The sequence below is a fragment of the Oreochromis aureus genome, linkage group 15, assembly GCF_013358895.1.
Source record: "Oreochromis aureus strain Israel breed Guangdong linkage group 15, ZZ_aureus, whole genome shotgun sequence".
NCBI classification, from domain to species: domain Eukaryota; kingdom Metazoa; phylum Chordata; class Actinopteri; order Cichliformes; family Cichlidae; genus Oreochromis; species Oreochromis aureus.
This window is the reverse complement of record NC_052956.1, coordinates 26,818,601-26,838,875: the sequence shown is the minus strand read 5'-3', so window position 1 is coordinate 26,838,875 and position 20,275 is coordinate 26,818,601. Positions and strand designations below refer to the sequence as shown.

Sequence of the window (20,275 nt, the reverse complement as noted above, 5' to 3'; positions counted from 1 at the left end):
TAGCATCTTGCACCCTGCTGTTATGTGCTGGATTGTCTCAGGGGCATCTTTACACACCCTGCACCTGGGGTCTTGCCTGGTGTGATAGACACTAGCCTCTATCTATATCTGCAGCATAGGAACAAGCTCTGAGCACAAGATAACCAACCAGACTGTCAGGGTCCTGGGTCTGAGCATCCCCACGGTTGGCCAGCGCTAACCATGACAGAATGATCCAGCCAGACATGGGCCCAGCGGACTGTGAGGAGAGGCTCAGGAGGGAGGTCATGGACAAGATTTACAAACTGTGTGATTTGTGGTGGGAGAAGCCCGGGGAAGTGTTGCATCGCGCCGTGGAGAGGCGGCTGAAGGAAACGCTTTTAAAATTTCCCTGGCTGGTGGACTCTCTCAACCCAGTCGTCATGGACTTCCTGCTCTCAACCCTCCACCTCCATTCTCCAACTCAGGCTGCTCACCGGCCCGGGCAGCCGGTAGATTCACGGCCTGACACGCCGGCCCCGTTGTCTACACTGAAACGACGCCGCCGGCGCTCTGTATTACCGGACATCTTAACAGCCGGCTGTGGTGAGTAATAAGGACATTTTTTCATTTCACACACCATCTGTTTTTTTGTTTACAGTTAACGGTGACACCTCAAACGCTGCTGTAAGCCAGCCGTTAGCACAGCTAGCATCGCCTCAGTCAGAGGTCTCCACTCCACTCTCTGCTTCACCATCTGCAGCTGCTGTGCCACCATCATCTGCACTGCCTGCGGCCACCACACTGCCATCTTCTCCACCACGGGCTGCTACAGCGCCACCTGGACCTGCTCAGCCTGAGCCGGAGGAGCTCAGCAGGCCGGAGGGGCTTGTGCTGCCCAAGCAGGAGCTCAGCGAGCCGGAGGAGCCCGTGCTGTCCACGGAAGAGGTCTGTGAACCAGAGGACCCCGTGCTGCCCACGGAAGAGGTCAGCAAGTCGGAGGAGCCTGCGTTGCCCACGGACGAGCTCAGCGAGCCAGAGAGTCCAGCACAGCCGCCGCGTCCACATCCAGCACAGCCGCCATGTCCATGTCCAGCACGGCCAGCACTTCCACATCCAGCCATCCAGCATGTCATAGATTGTGTGCCATGCTACATTGTTGCAACGCCGCCGCCGTTGGATCCGTGGCAGCCCGCCGGAACTGTTTCACCGCTGCTGCGGGACCCATGGCCGCCCGCCGGAGCTGCAGCGCTGCCACCACTGGACTCGAGGTAAGCCACCTGAACTGTTTTGCTGCTGTCCAACCCACAGCAGGTCTCGCTTGTTTTTGCCGTCCACCATTTCGGCCACCAGAACTATGTGTGCCACCACTGGAGCAGTGATTGGACTATTGAACTGAGACTTTTTTTTTGTTTTTGTTGTGTTGGCGGAGATGTTTTTGAGCCCTCCATTCTGGACCGCCCACCACCCACCCTGGGTTGGTTGAACTCTGAGTTATTTGTGTTTATGGGCCGTCGGGAGCCAGCCCTTAGAGGGGGGTGCTGTCAGGGTCCTGGGTCTGTGCGACCCAGGGTCCCTGAACAATTATGGATGTGTGTTTTTGGTGTGCTGTCCCTCATTCTCCCTGCTTGCAGGTATATGTGTGTGTGGATGCAGGTGTATCTGGGAGCACTTGTTTACAGGCACCTTCAGGCCTGGTGGGTGTGGCCCTGCCAGGTGGTTGGCCACACCTGAAGACCATCACACATCTGCAGCTGATCAAGCCTCGTCGGAGGAGCTACTTAAGAGTGTGGTGGGGCACTCTCCGACGCTGGATCATTGCGTGACTTCACACGGAGTGTGGAGACGAGAGGGCACCGAGCACGGGGTGCTCAGACACTGAGGAGCGGAGACAAAGAACACTAACACTGGGAAGAGGACATGTCACGGAAGTCGGGAACGCACTGGGGATTTATTGTTATTTTCTTGCACTGTAAATAAACGCACTGTTGCATCAAAGAGTCCAGCATTTGGGTCCTCCTTTCCCTACATCCCCACGGTTGGTCAGCACTAACCGTGACACAGACACAGTGGTCAAATAGAAAAAAAAGGCTGTAGTGATAGATGTAGCAGTTCTGAATGACAGCAACATCAGGAAGAAGGCACACGCTTGAGAGGTAATCGGAGAACTGGGTGCGTTGACTTCCAAGCTACAGTGGCTTGCAAAAGTATTCGGCCCCCTTGAACTTTTCCACATTTTGTCACATTACAGCCACAAACATGAATCAATTTTATTGGAATTCCACGTGAAAGACCAATACAAAGTGGTGCACACGTGAGAAGTGGAACGAAAATCATACATGATTCCAAACATTTTTTACAAATAAATAACTGAAAACTGGGGTGTGCGTAATTATTCAGCCCCCTGAATCAATACTTTGTAGAACCACCTTTTGCTGCAATTACAGCTGTCAGTCTTTTAGGGTATGTCTCTACCAGCTTTGCACATCTAGAGACTGAAATCCTTGACCATTCTTCTTTGCAAATCAGCTCCAGCTCAGTCAGATTAGATGCACAGCGTTTGTGAACAGCAGTTTTCAGATCTTGCCACAGATTCTTGATTGGATTTAGATCTGGACTTTGACTGGGCCATTCTAACACATAGATAGATATGTGTGTGTGTGTGTGTGTGTGTGTGTGTGTGTGTGTGTGTGTGTGTGTGTGTGTGTGTGTGTGTGTGTGTGTGTATACACACCGATATTTTTGAATACACGTATCCATATTTATGTTTCCAGATTGTTTGTATAGTGCACTTTCTATACCGTGCTCTTTGTACAGTTTTTATTTAGCTGCTTTTGTCTTGCACTGTCCACTTTTTTGCAATGACAATGCAGATTTTCCACTTGTGGGACAAATAAATGCAGATTTGCTCTGTGTGTGTGTGTGTGTGTGTGTGTGTGTGTGTGTGTGTGCGCGCGCAACATTGGCATTTGTTTACTCAGATCCAAGGCAGGCCAAACCTCTGTGTTACAACCTACATACAAAAGACACACATTCACAATATATGGGTACACAAGTCTGTGTTATTTCAAAGTGTTTCAAACTTTACAGCATTTGCAGACCCAGTGTCCATCATCCCTGCATTTGGTACAGGTGAATTTCTGACATGTTGCACAGGTAAACCTGCTGCGATTCCTGTTGCAGCTCTCTGGCCACCTGCGTGTTGCTGCTCTTACGGAATACATCCGTGCCATTTGGTCCAACACGTCTACACTACAATGTAAAAGCAGAGACAGAGAGTCATGAGTATATGTTTTTTTCTATAGGCCTGTATAGCACACATCAGAAAACATTGTAGCACTGGTGTAAAATTGTACACACATTCAAATACCTTCATGTGGTTATAGTCTGTTATCGTGTTGTCTGTATCTTTCTGCCGTCACCGATCGTCACGTCTTGGTGCTTGGAACTTAGAACACACACAGTCTTGGTTTTTTTAGGTGCATAAATTGTCAAGGAGACACTGCCACTTCTAAGCAGTGAAGTGGAGAATACCTCTTGCTTTGTAGTATCTTTTGCAAGTTGAGGAAGTTCACGCCGGACTTTATTCACCGTGCCCAGTAACGTTGTTTTGCGCTGCAGCAGTCTGTGCAACAGTAACAGTGAAGTAAAGAAATTGTCCGTTGTGACATTTCTCCCATTATCCAAAAACGGCTCCATCAGTTTCATGACCACGTTCTCTGCCAGCCTCTCTCCCTTCTGACGACTGGGGTCCTTTCCCAAGTAAGGAGATGCACTGCAGACATATTTGGTGTCCAAATCCGTGGCCATCCAGAACTTGATCCCAAATTTGTCTGGCTTGGTTGCAATATACTGTGTGAATGGACAGTGAAGTGAAGCACGAACGATTTGCTACTGCACTGGGCATTCCAATGCCCTCCTCAACCCACACAGTGCCGTCTTTTGCCGTGTGGCTCTGGCTGGGCTTTCCAGTACCATGGGGCCTCTTCCGTGGAGGCATGTTGGGTTCTTGTTCCGTCTCCTTTTCAGATTCTTCTGAGGAGGTATCAGTGGCCTGCTGGACAAATGAAACCTCTCCTCCATCAGAATCTGCTTCGTCCATTTCCTGAAGCAAGGCCAAAGCCTGTTGCGCGGAGAGGTTCTTCCTGCGTGGCAGTGATACGGAGGCCATCCTGATGTGCGTTCTCAGAAATGCGAACAAGAAATGATTCTCCCGCCTGGGTCGGTCTGCTTTTATGCACAGCACTGTGCTGTAGTCAAGCAATGCCAGTGACAATGGAACAATGGAAGATCTGTGCTGAGAGTCAAGGAAGGTGTGAATGTGTGTCTTTTATATTTGCAGGTCAGTCAATGTGTGGGATATTTTGTATAGGTACGGCAGGCATTTCTGAAAGTTGTAACACAGAGGTTTGGCCTGACTTGGATCTGAGCAACTCTGAGTGAGCAAATGCAAATGTGCCAGGCCTCAAGGATAATGGGTGGTTTGCACAAAAAAAGCTGGAGGAGAAACGAGCTGACGACCTGTGAAAATCTCAGCAGGGGTGCTTAACACCTCGGGACTTGCACCAGAAAATAAAAAACCCAGTAATTCTAGGGGGTGTTGGGTTTAGGGAAGTTACGCAAATTTGTGCAGGTTTAGTAAATCTAGTGTTAAACCATTCCATTGTTGCCCTGGCTTTATGTTAAGAGTCGTTGTCCTGCTGGAAGGTGAACCTCCACCCCAGTCTCAAGTCTTTTGCAGACTCCAAGAGGTTTTCTTCCAAGAAATGCCCTGTATTTGGCTCCATCCATCTTCCCATCAACTCTGACCAGCTTCCCTGTCCCTCCTGAAGAGAAGCACCCCCAGAGCATGATGCTGCCACCACCATATTTGACAGTGGGGATGGTGTGTTCAGAGTGATGTGCAGTGTTAGTTTTCCGCCACACATAGCATTTTGCATTTTGACCAAAAAGTTCCATTTTGGTCTCATCTGACCAGAGCACCTTCTTCCACATGTTTGCTGTGTCCCCCACATGGCTTGTGGCAAACTGCAAACAGGACTTCTTATGGTTTTCTTTTAACAATGGCTTTCTTCTTGCCACTCTTCCATAAAGGCCAACTTTGTACAGTGCACAACTAATAGTTGTCCTATGGACAGATTCCCCCACCTGAGCTGTAGATCTCTGCAGCTCGTCCAGAGTCACCATGGGCCTCTTGGCTGCATTTCTGATCAGCGCTCTCCTTGTTTGGCCTGTGAGTTTAGGTGGAAGGCCTTGTCTTGGTAGGTTTACAGTTGTGCCATACTCCTTCCATTTCTGAATGATTGCTTGAACAGTGCTCCGTGGGATGTTCAAGGCTTGGGGAATCTTTTTCTACCTTAAGCCTGCTTTAAATTTCTCAATAACTTTATCCCTGACCTGTCTGGTGTCTAACTCCAATTGAGAATCTGTGGCAAGATCTGAAAAATGCTGTTCACAAACGCTGTCCATCTAATCTGACTGAGCTGGAGCTGTTTTGCAAAGAAGAATGGGCAAGGATTTCAGTCTCTAGATGTGCAAAGCTGGTAGAGACATACCCTAAAAGACTGGCAGCTGTAATTGCAGCAAAAGGTGGTTCTACAAAGTATTGACTCAGGGGGCTGAATAATTACGCACACCCCAGTTTTCAGTTATTTATTTGTAAAAAATGTTTGGAAACATGTATGATTTTCGTTCCACTTCTCACGTGTGCACCACTTTGTATTGGTCTTTCACGTGGAATTCCAATAAAATTGATTTATGTCTGTGGCTGTAATGTGACAAAATGTGGAAAAGCTCAAGGGGGCCGAATACTTTTGCAAGCCACTGTGGCTCCAGCAGATCCCAGATCCCCAACATCTTAGATCTCTGTCCAGAAGAGCGCAGTCATAAGAACAGCTAAGATACTGCGCAGGACCCTCAAGCTCCCAGGCCTCTCATAGGGGACCCAAGCTTGAATGATAGACCACTCGCAGGGGCGAGAGGGGAATTTTCATAATATGTGTCTGTGTGTGTGTGTGTGTGTGTGTGTGTGTGTGTGTGTGTGTGTGTGTGTGTGTATACATATATATGTGTTAACTACACTTTTACTGTGCAACCTTGTTGAACCCTTTATGTTGCGAAGACGTTTATATATTTTAGTTCAGAGTTTAAAAAAAGCTCACACACTAGACCACAAAAGAGACTGCCTTTCAACCTAAAGCACCTCATTCCTATAAATCTGTGTTTCCCAACCACTGTGTCATTGTACAGAGGTGTGACGTGAGAAATAATCAGGTGTGCCATGGAAGATTACTGGTTCCACCTGATTAGTACTCTAAGCGACTGGCATGAGTAACGGGCAGAACAATTACATTCTCTTCCACTACAGGAGAGTACAAATACCTGCTCTAATTAAATGAGTTGCCAACTGCCAGTAAAACAGAAGATGACAAAGAAGAAATTAAATAACAGTCATGCTGTGAGATGAAGCTGCATGTAATAGCAATAGATAAATATTTGAAAAGAAAAGATAGTCAGTCTGATCTGGATCCTGGAGAAAATTCTGGCATGGTTGTTGAACTGGTAGCTGAAACACCAGTGGGGTTACTGATCTTGATGTAGGTAAAGGTAGTAGCTGTTGTACTAGTAGTGGTTTTTGTGGAGTTCCTGGTGAAAACTGTCATACTTGTAGTTGTAAGGCTTGTAGTTGGAGTAGTGGTATATTGTGAAGTAGCTAAGCTAACTCTGGCACTTTGGCTGGTCACACTAATTGTTTCAAATTTAAGAATGAAAACATAATATAACTACAAAGAGTAGATAATCTGATAACTAAGAAACATCTACCTAATTATTATGTGTTAATTATGTGTTAATAGTGAACAAGAAACACTCATCATGCATCATGGGAAACCCTCAGCAGTCTAGACCTATTGTAACATAACTAAGGGAAGAGTCAAAGTTATCTGTTCCAGCCCTAAATATATACTTTAAATTAAAACTTTGATTTTTGATAAAGTTTAAACCTAATCTTGAAAATAGGAAGAGTGTCTGTCTCCTGAATCCAAATTGGAGCTGGTTTTATAGAAGAGTGCCCTGAAAGCCGAAGGCTTTGCCTCCCATTGTACTTTTAAATTCTCTAGGAACTACAAGTAAGCCAGCAGTCCGAGAGAGAAATGCTTTGATGGGGTGATATGGCACTACGAGGCACTGCTCAAGAAGCCAGCCACATGTACAGGCCCATCTTCTTAGGTTTGCCAGTAAAATCTTTTTTACAGAGAAAGACGTGCTTTTACAGCACTTTAGTGGATGGCTGCCCCTCCCTAGTAAGTCCATCATGAAACCTTATATGAGCTAAATAGTGATATATAATTTTACACAACTGTACAAACGTTAAAAAAACAATATCATTATTCTGAACTGTTGAAATACTGATATTAGATATCTGTTAGTCCTGGGATTGGATCACTTATGTTGTTCAGAATAGTTCTCAGTATATTTATTTCTGAGGTATTCATAAAAACTGGAGAAACTATAGAGGATGAAAAATAAGTAATTTACAGGCCTAAAATTAGTTTTATTACTTTGACGTTACATGATTCCTGATCATATAGTGTAATCTCTGAGAAGAACAAGGAATGTTCTGTTCTACCTGTTGATGGAGATGTTGTTGTCAGAGGGCACCTTGTAAAGTCTGCAGACAGAAACAAAAAGTTGCTCAAACAAAAACATTCTAAGTGACTTATTGGAAGAATTGTGAATGTTAAATATATTAAATATATTTAAAAACACTAATTCAGGCATTTGTACATTCAAATACATTGGGTAGATATTTTTAAATAAAAAAAATAAATCAAATGAATTTGAGCATTACAATAAGGATCACTGAGGGAGACCTAATTTGCTGTGATGTCTGACAGTACTGCCTATCTGTGAGAATGGCTCTAATGCATGTGCAGTTGTTGCTTGTATCACTATCACATTTCCCATAGGTGGCACATTTGTCACAAGGCCAAAGGTAGTCATCCTCACAGTGGCACTGGAACCCTTCACCATCTTGGCTGCAAACTTTAAAAAGAGCAGCAAATCTTTCCTAATGAAATGCTTAAAAAAAGTTCAAACTTTTGAAGGATGACATATCTGATCTTACCTGTAGTAATGTCCACATCTGAGACATTTATTTGAGAACTGATTTTAGCAGGGTAAGCAAAAGTTTTTAGAGTGTTTCTCAGCTGGTCCATGTTGGTTGTGTTGACCTCAAGGGAAATGAGATATTCATAAACAGTTGCAGGAACTGTTGAACAAGAGGATATAAACAGAAACATGATGCCCAATAATGTCAGTTTGCAGAAAACAAAGGGGAGGTAAGAGTTATGAGCTCCTTCTTTTGACCATAAAAACCAAATTCTTACTAGTAAATATTATTTGAATTTCTGTGATATTAATTGTATCACTGACTCTTACAAGAAGACTCATGATTTTCACAGTGGCCTTTAACTCTTCCATTAGTGCAATTTTGTCTACGCTGATTTTAACTTCAGTTAAATATTCATATAGCTGTAAAGATTCTAGAATACAGCAAATTTAAAGAAACAAAAATAACTAACAGAACTAGTGAGGAAAGAGACCGCTGGATTGATTCTACAGATTGATAACAATAAAAGCCCAGTTACACAGCAGGTCATTACCACACTTATTACACATGGAATTGTTGTTTTTACCTTGGCACCCACCTCAGACTGATTTTTTTTTTTTGTCAAACCCTGATTAACCCTTGTGTTGTCCTTGGGACATTTTTGTCCTCTAAAGAAATCTTTTGCTATCAAAAATGTGTTTTTTATTCATCAAATGGTCTGAAAATAACACAAGTTATTCAGTACCATGCTATGCATGATTGGAATAAGTTTTAAGTAATTTGATTTATTTATGGGGTGTTTATTGGATTTTATAACACCTGTTGTCCTCAGGGACAAAAATGTCCCCAAAGTACAAAGTGTTGCAAAGGGCCATATTTTCACACCATACTCACACCATACAGTTGCATCAAGGTGCTTCATATTGTAAGGTAGACCCTACAATAATGCGTACACAGAAAGTATGCTCACAAGCCTCCGTTGCACTGGAGGCTTGTGAGTGTGGCAGATTGATTATTAGTTGTGGTTAAAAGTTACTCAATTTATTTCAAAAATGTAAATGTATAAATAAGGGCAAAAAAAGTCCCATCAAAGAGACGTAATGTAACACAGGCTAAAACAGTTAAGAGTTCATAACTTTGTTCAACCATATAACTATGTGACTACAACCTGTTTAAAATTCAATCTGTGATCTGCTTGTCGAGCCTGGGGAATAATCCATTTGATTTAGTGATCATGATTGATTAGTTAAGCCTGCCTTTGCCGGAAGGGGGAGCTCTGGCCAGTGTTGCCAACTTAGCGACTTTGTCGCTATATTTAGCGAGTTTTCAGACCCCCTCTTAGCGACTTTTTTTCTAAAAAGCGACTAGCGACAAATCTGGCGACTTTTTCTGGTGTTATTGGACACTTATATATGACGACTTTTTGACCTGAAAACGCGTATCGCTCTTACTCTCAACAAGCAGCGGGTGCTGCCGTGGGCACGGGTGAGCCGTGCCAAAGCGCTCACAGGTGGAGGATAGTCCTCCCCCAGCTGCTATCAGGGCAAGAGATGTTCACACCTATGCGTCCAAACTGCAAATGGACCGTGCAAGAGCGAAGCCGCTGCTCCTGCACTGACTGTAACGCAGTCAGTTCTTCATTTACTGCTATGCTGTTTTGCGGATCACAAGGTTTAAAACTACTAATAAACACACACACACACACACACACACACACACACACACACACACACACACACACACACAAAGTAACTCCCCCAGAGTGCCAATTTCGGGTCACTTTTGCCGGTCCAAGCCCAGATAAAGGATCAGGATTGGAATTGTGACATTAAAAAAAAATAATTGCTAAAAGAAATTTAATTTGTAGTTCTAAATAAATTCTAAATGCATTTAGGATGTTTTTTACTCAATTTATGTCTCTTCCACAATGTTATTTCTCTCTTCAACAACGTAGGTTACAATTACATTAGCATGACCAATTATGCAAATTAGGCGATGATGTCATGTAGTGACTTCTAGCGACTTTTAGGACAGCCAATAGCGATTTTCCTTACTGAGGAGTTGGCAACACTGGCTCTGGCCACGATGCCTCATTCGCAATGAAGCTGCTGAAAGAGAAGCATCGTGTCTGAGCGTCGTCATTGTCTTATCCCGCTTTCAGGTAATAATTGAGCAATTCTGCTTTTGAACTGGACAAATATGTATGTTGAGCTGTACTGACCGTGTTTCCAAATGTACCAAGAGGATACTAGGAATATTTAAATGATTTATGTTAACTGTGTTGTTAGGATAAGCTATAAGCAGTTAGCTAAGCTAAGCACTCTGTTGGTGGCTAGCATTGAGCACTGTCTTGCCAGACTGTGTATGAAACATACAGCATTGTGTGCATTTTGCATTTGATCTGGTCGAAGTACATGTTTATTCTGTGTTAAGGAACAAATGCCTATTAATATTTTTATATGAATATTTTGTTTATTTTCGGTACATTTAAGTTTAATGATCTAAGTTTATTTATTGATTCATAAGCTGTTTTTGTAAATTCTTACATTTAATTTAATCTGTAACTTACAGGAAACGAAAGAAAATGGTCTTGAGGTATATTGTCTTACAACTAACAGAGACTGTACATTGTTGTTAAGATGTTTAATAATTTTGTATGTATGTTTATATTTCTGAATCACTCGCAATGAAGCTGCTGAAAGAGAAGCATTGTGTCTGAGCGTGGTCATTGACTTATCCCCCCTTTCAGGGTGTAACATTTTGGAGGCACCGCTGGGATGAATGTGATGAGGGCCCGCTGTCCCAGATAGACGCCCTAGTCATCATTCAACCCCTCACATCAAAAACCACGGTGGGAGATACAGTGTGCTGGTTTCGACAGTTATGCAGAGGGACCTGCATGCAACCTGAGGTTAACTACTGGTGCCAGGGAAGCTGCACTGACTCTTTTGCAAAGAGGTCTTACATCACACTAATATTTTCCTCAAACCACAGACTGAAATGGAGTCTTCAGGGCTAGAGGACCTGAAGTTAGAAGTGGCTGGTACATTGTATACAGTGACAAGAGACATTTTGATAGAAGTTTGTGATTTCCTAAATATTGCTGGTTCAAAACTTGAAAAGGTATCGGGTAAAAGTCTTTCCTCTCTCATTTCCTATATAATACAGCATTTAGAAGGAGAGGAGCTGGGTGAGCTTGAAGATGAGGGTATGTCAGAGCTACTGATTTTGAAATATAAAATTTTTGAGTTGCAACAGGCTACTCAGAATAGTACATTGGGACACAAAACCTCAGATGCTAACCAGACAGATGAGGTGCAAGAACACGTTGGTGAGGCCTCAGAAGAAGAACAGCTGAAGGAAGGAAACAGAGATGCTTCAGTTGGCTCTTGCATTATCACAACAGAACAAGACAAAGCAACCTAGTGGAGCCAAACTGACAATGGGTGTGGGGGACAATAGTGCTAAGCAAACCACTCCACCTTTTCTGACATTACCATGGGGCAGAGAATTCAAAATATCAGGCCAGATTGGTGAGCCCGGCCAAAAGGATGAACTAACTTTCTCCAGCCTAGCTCACCAGATTGAACAAGGCATCAGCAAAGGAGTCCATCCATCCGCTTCTGCTTTTCAGGGTCGCAGGGGGCGCTGGAGCCAATCCCAGCTGTCATAGGGCGAGAGGCGGGGTACACCCTGGACAGGTCGCCAGTCTGTCGCAGGGCCAACACACAGGGACAGACAACCATTCGCACTCACATTCACACCTAGTGGCAATTTGGATTATCCAATTAACCTATCCCCACAAGCTGCATGTCTTTGGACAGTGGGAGGAAGCCAGAGTACCCGGAGGGAACCCACGCAAACACGGGGAGAACATGCAAACTCCGCACAGAAAGACCCCGGCCTGATGGTGGAATTGAACTCAGGACCTTCTTGCTGTGCAGCAACAGTGCTAACCACCGTGCCACCGTGCTGAAGTAGAAATAGTTGATGCAGTAATCAGGGCAATAGCACCAGGCTTACAATTGCGCAGCTACCTGGAGGGCAAAACCAACCTTACGTTGCCTACCCTGAGGAGGATTCTAAGGTCCCACTACCAAGAACGAGGTGCAACAGAACTTTACAAACAACTCACGTCAGAGGTCCAAAGCATTAAAGAAACCCCACGAACTTTCTTAATCCGTGCCCTAGATTTTTTTTTGTCAAACTCTGATGTCAAACCTTTCTGCGTACACAGAAAGTGAGCATACTTTCTGTGTACGCATTATTGTAGGGTCTACCTTACAATATGAAGCACCTTGATGCAACTGTATGGTGTGAGTATGGTGTGAAAATATGGCCCTTTGCAAGGAGACCAAGCAATGTGGGAGAGCTGCGAACTGTCTTGGGCTTGTTAAGTTACTATAGGCAGGACATACGGGACTTCTCCCGTATTACGGGTCCCCTGTATAGCTTATTGAAGGGCACAACAGAAGATAACAATGTACCACAAAACCAGACAAACACAAAGCAAGTCACAAGAAAGAGTAAAGGGGTTCCATCACATAAGTCAGTTGCGTGGACTGAAGAACATCAGCGCATATTGGAACGACTAATAGACTGCCTAGTTGAGCCACCAGTCCTCGGGTTTCCAGATCTTTCTAAACCATTCATGCTCCACACTGATGCCTCAGCCCAAGGCCTCGGAGCAGTTCTGTACCAACGACAAGATGATAAACTCCGTGTGATCGCTTATGGCTCCCGGACATTGACTGCAGCTGAACGAAATTATCACCTCCACTCAGGAAAACTGGAGTTTCTCGCACTGAAGTGGGCCATCACAAATTCAGAGATTATCTTTATTACGCGCCTACTTTCACTGTGTTCACTGACAATAACCCCCTCACCTACATCCTGTCAAGTGCCAAGCTAAATGCAACTGGATGTAGATGGGTGGGAGAGCTTGCAGACTTCCATTTCACCATCCGATATCGCCCAGGTAGAGAGAATGTGGATACTGACAGTCTTTCAAGAACGCCCGTTCAGATAGAGGAAATGATGGAACAGTATACAGAGGAAGTGGGTTCAGATCGTGTGGCAGCAATAACTCAAGGTGTGGAGACTCTGGATTTCAACTAACCAGTGGTTATATACTCACCCATCTCCAGTGTACATCAGTGAGTGAAGAACCACACAACCAATTTTCGGTTACAGAGATCAAACAGGCACAGCAAGACGATGAAAATATTGCCCCAATAATGCAGTGCAAAATGAGGAATGAAAAGCCAACAAGGCATGAACTTAATACACTAAGTGTCCAAAGCAAGTGTCTCCTGTGTGAATGGGAAAGACTTCATATTGATGAAGATGGTATTCTTTGCAGGAAAACTGCAACCAAGAGACAGCTTGTATTGCCTGAAAAGTACAAAGAAACTGTACTGAGAGGGTTGCATGATGAAATGGGTCATCAGGGCACTGATTGAACAACATCATTGATCAGAGATCGATTCTTTTGGCCTTACATGCAAAAAGACATTGAACATTATGTGACAAAGACCTGCACTTGCCTGAAACAAAAGATACCATGTAAAGAAGCAAAGGCACCGCTCACCAGTATTGTTACCACACAGCCATTTGAACTGGTGTCAATAGATTTTCTCCACTTGGACAAGTGTAAGGGTGGTTACGAGTATATTTTGGTGATTGTTGACCACTTTACTTACTTTGCACAGGCTTATGCCACCACTTCCAAGTCTGGCAAAATGGTTGCTGATCGTATCTTTAAAGTTTGGACTGCCAGCACGGATACACCATGACCAAGGTGGCGAATTTGAGAACCAGCTCTTTGCCCAGCTGAAAAAGAACTGTGGCATATTGGGATCCCAAACTACACCATATCACCCACAAGAGAATGGACATGTCGAACGGTTCAACCGGACATTGCTACAAATGTTGAGGACACTTACTGATCGGGAGAAGACAAGTTGGAAAGAGTCCTTGAACAAGCTAATCTACGCATATAACTGTACAAGAAGTGAGGTAACTGGGTTTTCTCCTTTCTACCCTCTCTTTGGAAGGTCCCCAAGGTTACCTATTGATCTGCTGTTTGGTCTCACCTCTGAGACAGGGAAAATAGACCACCAAACTTACATGGAGAAATAGACACGAGAAGAGGCAAGAGGCATATGTCACAGTACGGGAGAATGCAAAGAAGTCAGCAGACAGGAGTAAAAAACATTATGATGGGAAAGTGAGAAGCTCTGTGTTATATCCTGGCAATTGTGTCCTTGTCCGAAATCTGACCCCTAGAGGAGGAACGGGGAAGCTTCGTAATAACTGGGAACAGGACATCCATGTTGTCATCCGTCAAGTTGCAGAAGACCTTCCCGTGTATGAAGTGAACCCAGAGCAAGGAAGGGGAAGGTCAAGAATCATGCACCGCAACCTGTTGCTGCCATGTGATTACTTACCCCTAGAAACGCAACCAGAAGTATCATCGAAGCAAAAGAAAAGAAGGGTGAGGGGAAAAGACACAGAACAGGTGAACCAGGAAGTGAAAGATGACGAGGAGGAATGGGGGTACTATTATGGGCCCGTAACACAGCCTCAAGTGCCCATTACGGAGAGAGTCACAGAGCATGGTGATGACCAGGATAAAACCAGAGGTCGGGGGTAATGGACCAATGGGTGAAGAAAGGCTTGTGTCATACATAGAGGAGCCTGAGACACAGGACGAAAACAGGCCACAGGAAGAAGACCATCGAGAGGAAGATGGACAAGTAGTTGGAGAAGTAATGGATGACACTCTAACATCTCCATGCCCATGCTTGCTTGAAAGAAACAGAGAAGGGACCTACAGTTTGCCAAGAAGGGAGAGACGAGCCCCTAAAGTTTTCACCTATGATCAGCTGGGTAATCCAACATGCTACATTACAGTGTGTACAAACGAAATGCCCTACCGGTATCAGCCCATACAACACAGAGACATTCCACCGATAACCATGTGGCCTAATCCATTCCAAATTTGTCAGCCACTGTTCATGCAATGATACTGAACAAAGAACAGACTTAGGACTCAGTACAAAAGAGGGAACTAAGATGAAAAATAACTGGATTTTGAAGTACATGTTTATTCTGTGTTAAGGAACAAATGCCTATTAATACTTTTATATGAATATTTTGTTTATTTTCGGTACATTTAAGTTTAATGATCTAAGTCTGTTTATTGATTCATAAGCTGTTTTTGTAAATTCTTACATTTAATTTAATCTGTAACTTAAAGGAAAGGAAAGAAAACGGTCTTGAGGTATATTGTCTTACAACTAACAGAGACTGTACATCGTTGTTAAGATGTTTAATAATTTTGTATGTATATTTCTGAATCATTCGCAATGAAGCTGCTGAAAGAGAAGCATCGTGTCTGAGCATGGTCATTGACTTATCCCCCCTTTCAGGGTGTAACATGAGCATACTTTTTTTTTTACCATGTTGTGCAAAGGAATGACCAGTAGAACAATGCATATGTTGTCCTCTAGTATAATGAGAAGGAAGGATCAATGTTCAGGAAGATCCAGGGTTAGAAGAAAAAGAAAATATTGCCAATATTTAGATCACATGCTCCCCTTTCTCTGAAAAAACACATCACCCACCTGCAGAAGTGGAAGAAGGCTATGAAGTGAAGGAAAGTGATGAAGAATCTGAACTACGTTCAAGTAGGTTCTCAGGCATCCAGGACATGGTAGTCTAAGGAGCTTGGAAAGAAAGTGACTGGGCTTCTTGAAGTTTATTGAATTTTCAGAATGTGAAACTGAAATAGAAGATGTGTCAGAGGACTACACATCTTCTATTCTAATTATGATGAAGATCAAGCAAGAAAGAGGAGTCAGCTGAGACATAGGAATATTTGCAGTAATGTGAGGAAACATTGATCTGGTCTTCTATCCTTCCTAGTGACAGATGATGCATGACTCTCTCGTGCGTCACAGAGAAAGACGATCGACAATGGTCCAAGCACATATGCCAGGTCCCATACTCCTTCAGTTGCTTTTCTACTCAAGTACTGAAAGCATTATACACAATGTATTCTGCTTGTATTTTGCTTTTTAACTTTCACATGCCAATGGATGCATCAGAGACCAAGTTGGGGTTCAGTAACTTGCCCAAGGACACCTTGGTAAGAACTCCAGACTACCGCACACAGAGATTGAACCAACAACCATCCAATTAGTAGATGACCTCAATGACAAACAAGGAGGGACAACAAGAGAGGAAGAAAAATTGATTGAATGCAGCTGTAGGCATATGTGGGAATGTTGATTCTTACTGCCAGTAAAGTCGCTATGGCCAGTTTATGACATCCTGAGTCTGGTAGGGACGTTTTCATGCTGACACAAGATTAATCATAGAATCACAAAAAGGATATCATTTCATGATAAAGACACTATAGATCAGGGGTAGGCAACCTTTCTGATGGCGAGTGCCATTTAAAATTTCCTCAGAAGTCAGTGTGCCATATGATTGCATTAACAATAAATTTAATAACACTCTATATTAACAGTTACACACTATATAGAGCCACTTTATAGAATTATATTTGTTTGCAGATGTTGGCAGCTATCAGTGAATATTTATCAGCTATTTTGAAACAAACAAAAAAAAGACACTTTTTATCCATAACAAGAACTCCATAACAGCAAATACAGAAAATACAAATGCTATTTATGGTCTCCTCACAACAATGATAAGAAAAATAAACTGGGCCAATATGGCATGTTTGTTAATACAGAGACACACATGTTAATGTGATCTCTGGTCTCACACTCAGAGACACAGGTCTCAGAGTGTCCAGCATTCAGACGGCTACCTGAGGACACTCATGTGATAGAAAATCTGCTCACACAGATATGTAGAGCCAAATACTGTCAATAAGGCCTCTGCAATGTTCTGAAGACAGTCAAACTTGTCAGGTAGTGATGTCCAGCAGGTGAAAATGCAAACTCCATGAACACGCACAGCTGTAGATTCCAGCTATTTCGATGTTATATGTATGATTTCTATACATTTTATGTCAGATAAAAAATTTGGTTGTAAGCTTCAAATAATTATTTAATAACACCCAGACATTTTAAACGAGAATAAGAAAATATTTCTTTGTGCCCCCCTTTCCCTGTTAATGCCCTACCTGGCCCCTGGCAACACTTTGCTAGACCCGCCCCTGCACAGTTACCAGCTGTCAGCTACTTAGAAAAGGATCCTGGTGTTATTTGTCTCTCAGAAACAGTTCATAACTTCCCTTCAACTCATTAATGTCACGTAAAAGGTAAACCTGTTTCTCCATCACCTGTTCAGCTCTGATGATTTAGTAAGGACATCTGGTTTCATCTGCATGTTTCCCTCTCACCAGATATACAAACCATCATGACCAGCAGCTTTTACAGCTGTGGCTCCGGCAAACATCAGCTGATACTAGAAAGAAATATTAAATAAATTCTAACAACAGCTGATCAAGCTTAAACGTGCTGCTGTTGTTTAGCGCGACATCCGCTGGTTTCCTCTTTCTGGCGCAAAGTGGGCGATAAACAAACAAGAGAGAAAAGCCGATCAGCTGATCATTGATCGTTTCATGATTGAGCAGAGGGAGGGGGAGAATGAGAGGTTTATATCTGACCCAGATAGACTGCAGGTCATAACTTCTTACCTGAAGTTCAGTTCACCTGAGACTCGGACCGGCGGCTGCCTCGGGTCGTTCCTCCTACTGCCTCCCCTTTCTCTCATCCACCTGCTGGCCTCCACCACTTGCTAATTTTACTGAATCTGAGGAAGCTTCGCCATAGCCACCACCAAACAACTGAGTTATTTGTACACACCGGCCAGCATCTGGCCAATCCACCACCTTTCATTGTTTATACGGTTACAAAGGAAAAAAAGTCACCCGGCCACCGAGCAAAAGCCCGATGGCCAGTCCAGCATTGGTCGTGCCATCAGTTAACCCTTCGCGTGCCAACTGTGGCACGCGTGCCTAGTGTTGCCGACCCCTGCTATAGATGATCGTCGTTCATGACACAATTATTGAGGTGTATGGAACAAGTGGGTGTTTCTCCTGCTGTTGTTGTAAGATCCAGGTACTGATATGACTGTGTATGAGCAGCAAGTCCCCTTCAGATGGCTCTGTCCATTCCAGCAGAACATCCCAAGTAAACCGGGGAACTATGAGATAAAAACATGAGCAGTATGTGATGCCAGGTACAGCTGTACATGGAACATGCTAGTGTATGATGGCAAACTATCTGGCCTGCAGTCAGGGCATGCGAGTTGTCCCTAACATTGCGGGTTTCCAAAAGAAAGCAATCACCTGTAACAACTTGTTTACTTCATATGCCCTTGGCCTGCAACTGCAGAAAAAGAAAGCTGTCCATGATGGGACTAGTACAGAGGAATAAACCTGAACTTCCTCCTGCACTTGTGTCAAATATGGATACGCCTTTGTTCTCATGAAAGTTTGCCTTCACTAAGACCCACGCCCTGGTGTTCCTACCATGCCAAAATATAGAAAAATGTCATGTAATGAGTTAGAATAAAGTTGAATAAAATCTAGAAACACAGAGATGAATGATATTTTATACTTATTGCTTTATAAATAGTCAAACCAGACGGGGTCATTTTTGACCCCAGTGGACAACAGATGTGATTATTTGCTGCCAGTAAAAAACTTGAAGTAGTTTAAAAACAGCTTCCTAAATTAACTTTGACATATACCCGTCTGTGATAATCTGTTAAAGCAGCCAACTCTGTTTGTGAAACAATAATCACAATAACTGATGATTTAATTTATTTTTTTACCCGAAAACAAAGAAACATTTCATTTAAATGAGGTTTTATCAGACATAAATTTGAAATGGAATAGAGAAATAGTGTCAAAATGTTTGAATTAAGTTTTAATTAAAAGTGGGGGAAAAATCCACTTCATTATAATGAAGTATCAATTAAACCAGATGGGGACATTTTTGACCCCTGAGGACCACAGGTGTTATTATGTGCTGCCATTTAAAATTTGGAAATGATTAAAACAAACAAAAAAAAAATTTCACTAAAATTCAACATAGAGCACTCTGTAGTTAGTCAAATAGTCAAATTAAATTATTAATTAAATTATAATTAATTAAATATTTTATTGTCTCATTGTATTTTCACTCAAAACCAGAGTATACTTTATGTAAACAAGGTCTGGTGGCCCTAAATTGTAAAACAAAAGGTAAATTTTGTGGTAATGTGTTAGTCTTAAGTAAAACTAAGGTGTAACACTGAATTGATTGACAATTTATACTTGATACTTTAAAAAACACTCAAATGAAGTGGGGACATTTTGTCCCCTGGGGGCCACAGGTGTATGGAAATTGGGAGGACATTATGAGGGTTAAGGATTGTATCAATATGCATTATTCTGTGTTTTCCCCAACAGGACTGAAGAAAGAGCTATGATTAGCCAGGTTAGCGAGAGAATATCCAGAAGAATAACAAATATAGTATCTAAAAAAGGCTTCCCATTAAATAGAAAGGTTGTTGTAAGCTAGTTAATATTCTGATAACAGCATGGAATTTAACATATAAATGGTATGAATCATTTTTATCTAATCTGAAGAAAAATGCTAAATCAAATTAATTTTCAGTAATGTTAACTGTTCAGACAAACCATTTCTTCTCTGCCTGGTAGAAGGATGAAATTGTTCTGCTTCATGGTTTTCCTGAGAAAAAACATATAAAATAGCTGCTTTGATTCCCAAAGATAACTGTAATCACGAGTCACATGCTCTTTGTTTAGTATAGTTAACCCACCTGCAAAACCAGACTTGAACATTTTCTGATGTTTCCTGTTTCCAAAATAAGAGTCGAAAGCAGGGCAAAGATGGCCAAGGTATTACTGGATATTACCATTCCTAACAATAAAGTTCAAAGAATAACAAGAAAGTGAAAATGTGATTCAATCTAGACAAAACTCACTTTGTTTTACAGTTAATAATAATAAAATAAATAAAATAAAGTTTGTGGGATAGACATATCGGTGGTAACAAAATATAAATATCTAGGTTTGCACGTAGATAAAAACTAGACTGATTACAGATTAACTGTACAAAAAGGGCAACGCCCTTTCTTTTTGTTAAGGAAACTAATTTTCTTGACATCTCCAGTAAACTGCTGCAGATGTTCTATCAGTCTGTGGTGTTAAGTGTG

The 20,275-nt window shown here is 42.7% G+C and overlaps 1 protein-coding gene across 1 annotated transcript; it reads left to right on the top strand.

Annotated features, from left to right (window-relative positions):
- On the top strand, nucleotides 1-2,007 carry LOC120433072 (uncharacterized protein KIAA0754-like). The gene is made up of 2 exons (XM_039598597.1): nucleotides 1-564; nucleotides 722-2,007. The coding sequence occupies exons 1-2, from the start codon at nucleotides 210-212 to the stop codon at nucleotides 1,231-1,233; spliced, it is 867 nt and encodes a 288-aa protein (XP_039454531.1). The 5' UTR covers nucleotides 1-209; the 3' UTR covers nucleotides 1,234-2,007.
- The last annotated feature ends 18,268 nt before the right edge of the window (nucleotides 2,008-20,275 follow it).

What these genes read in the sequence shown, in the direction of transcription:
- LOC120433072 (XM_039598597.1), top strand. Translation starts at nt 210, where the DNA reads ATGATCCAGCCAGACATGGGCCCAGCGGACTGTGAGGAGAGGCTCAGG. An exon ending in CATCTTAACAGCCGGCTGTG is followed by an intron (nt 565 to 721) that starts GTGAGTAATAAG and finishes CACCATCTGCAG; the next exon opens with CTGCTGTGCCACCATCATCT.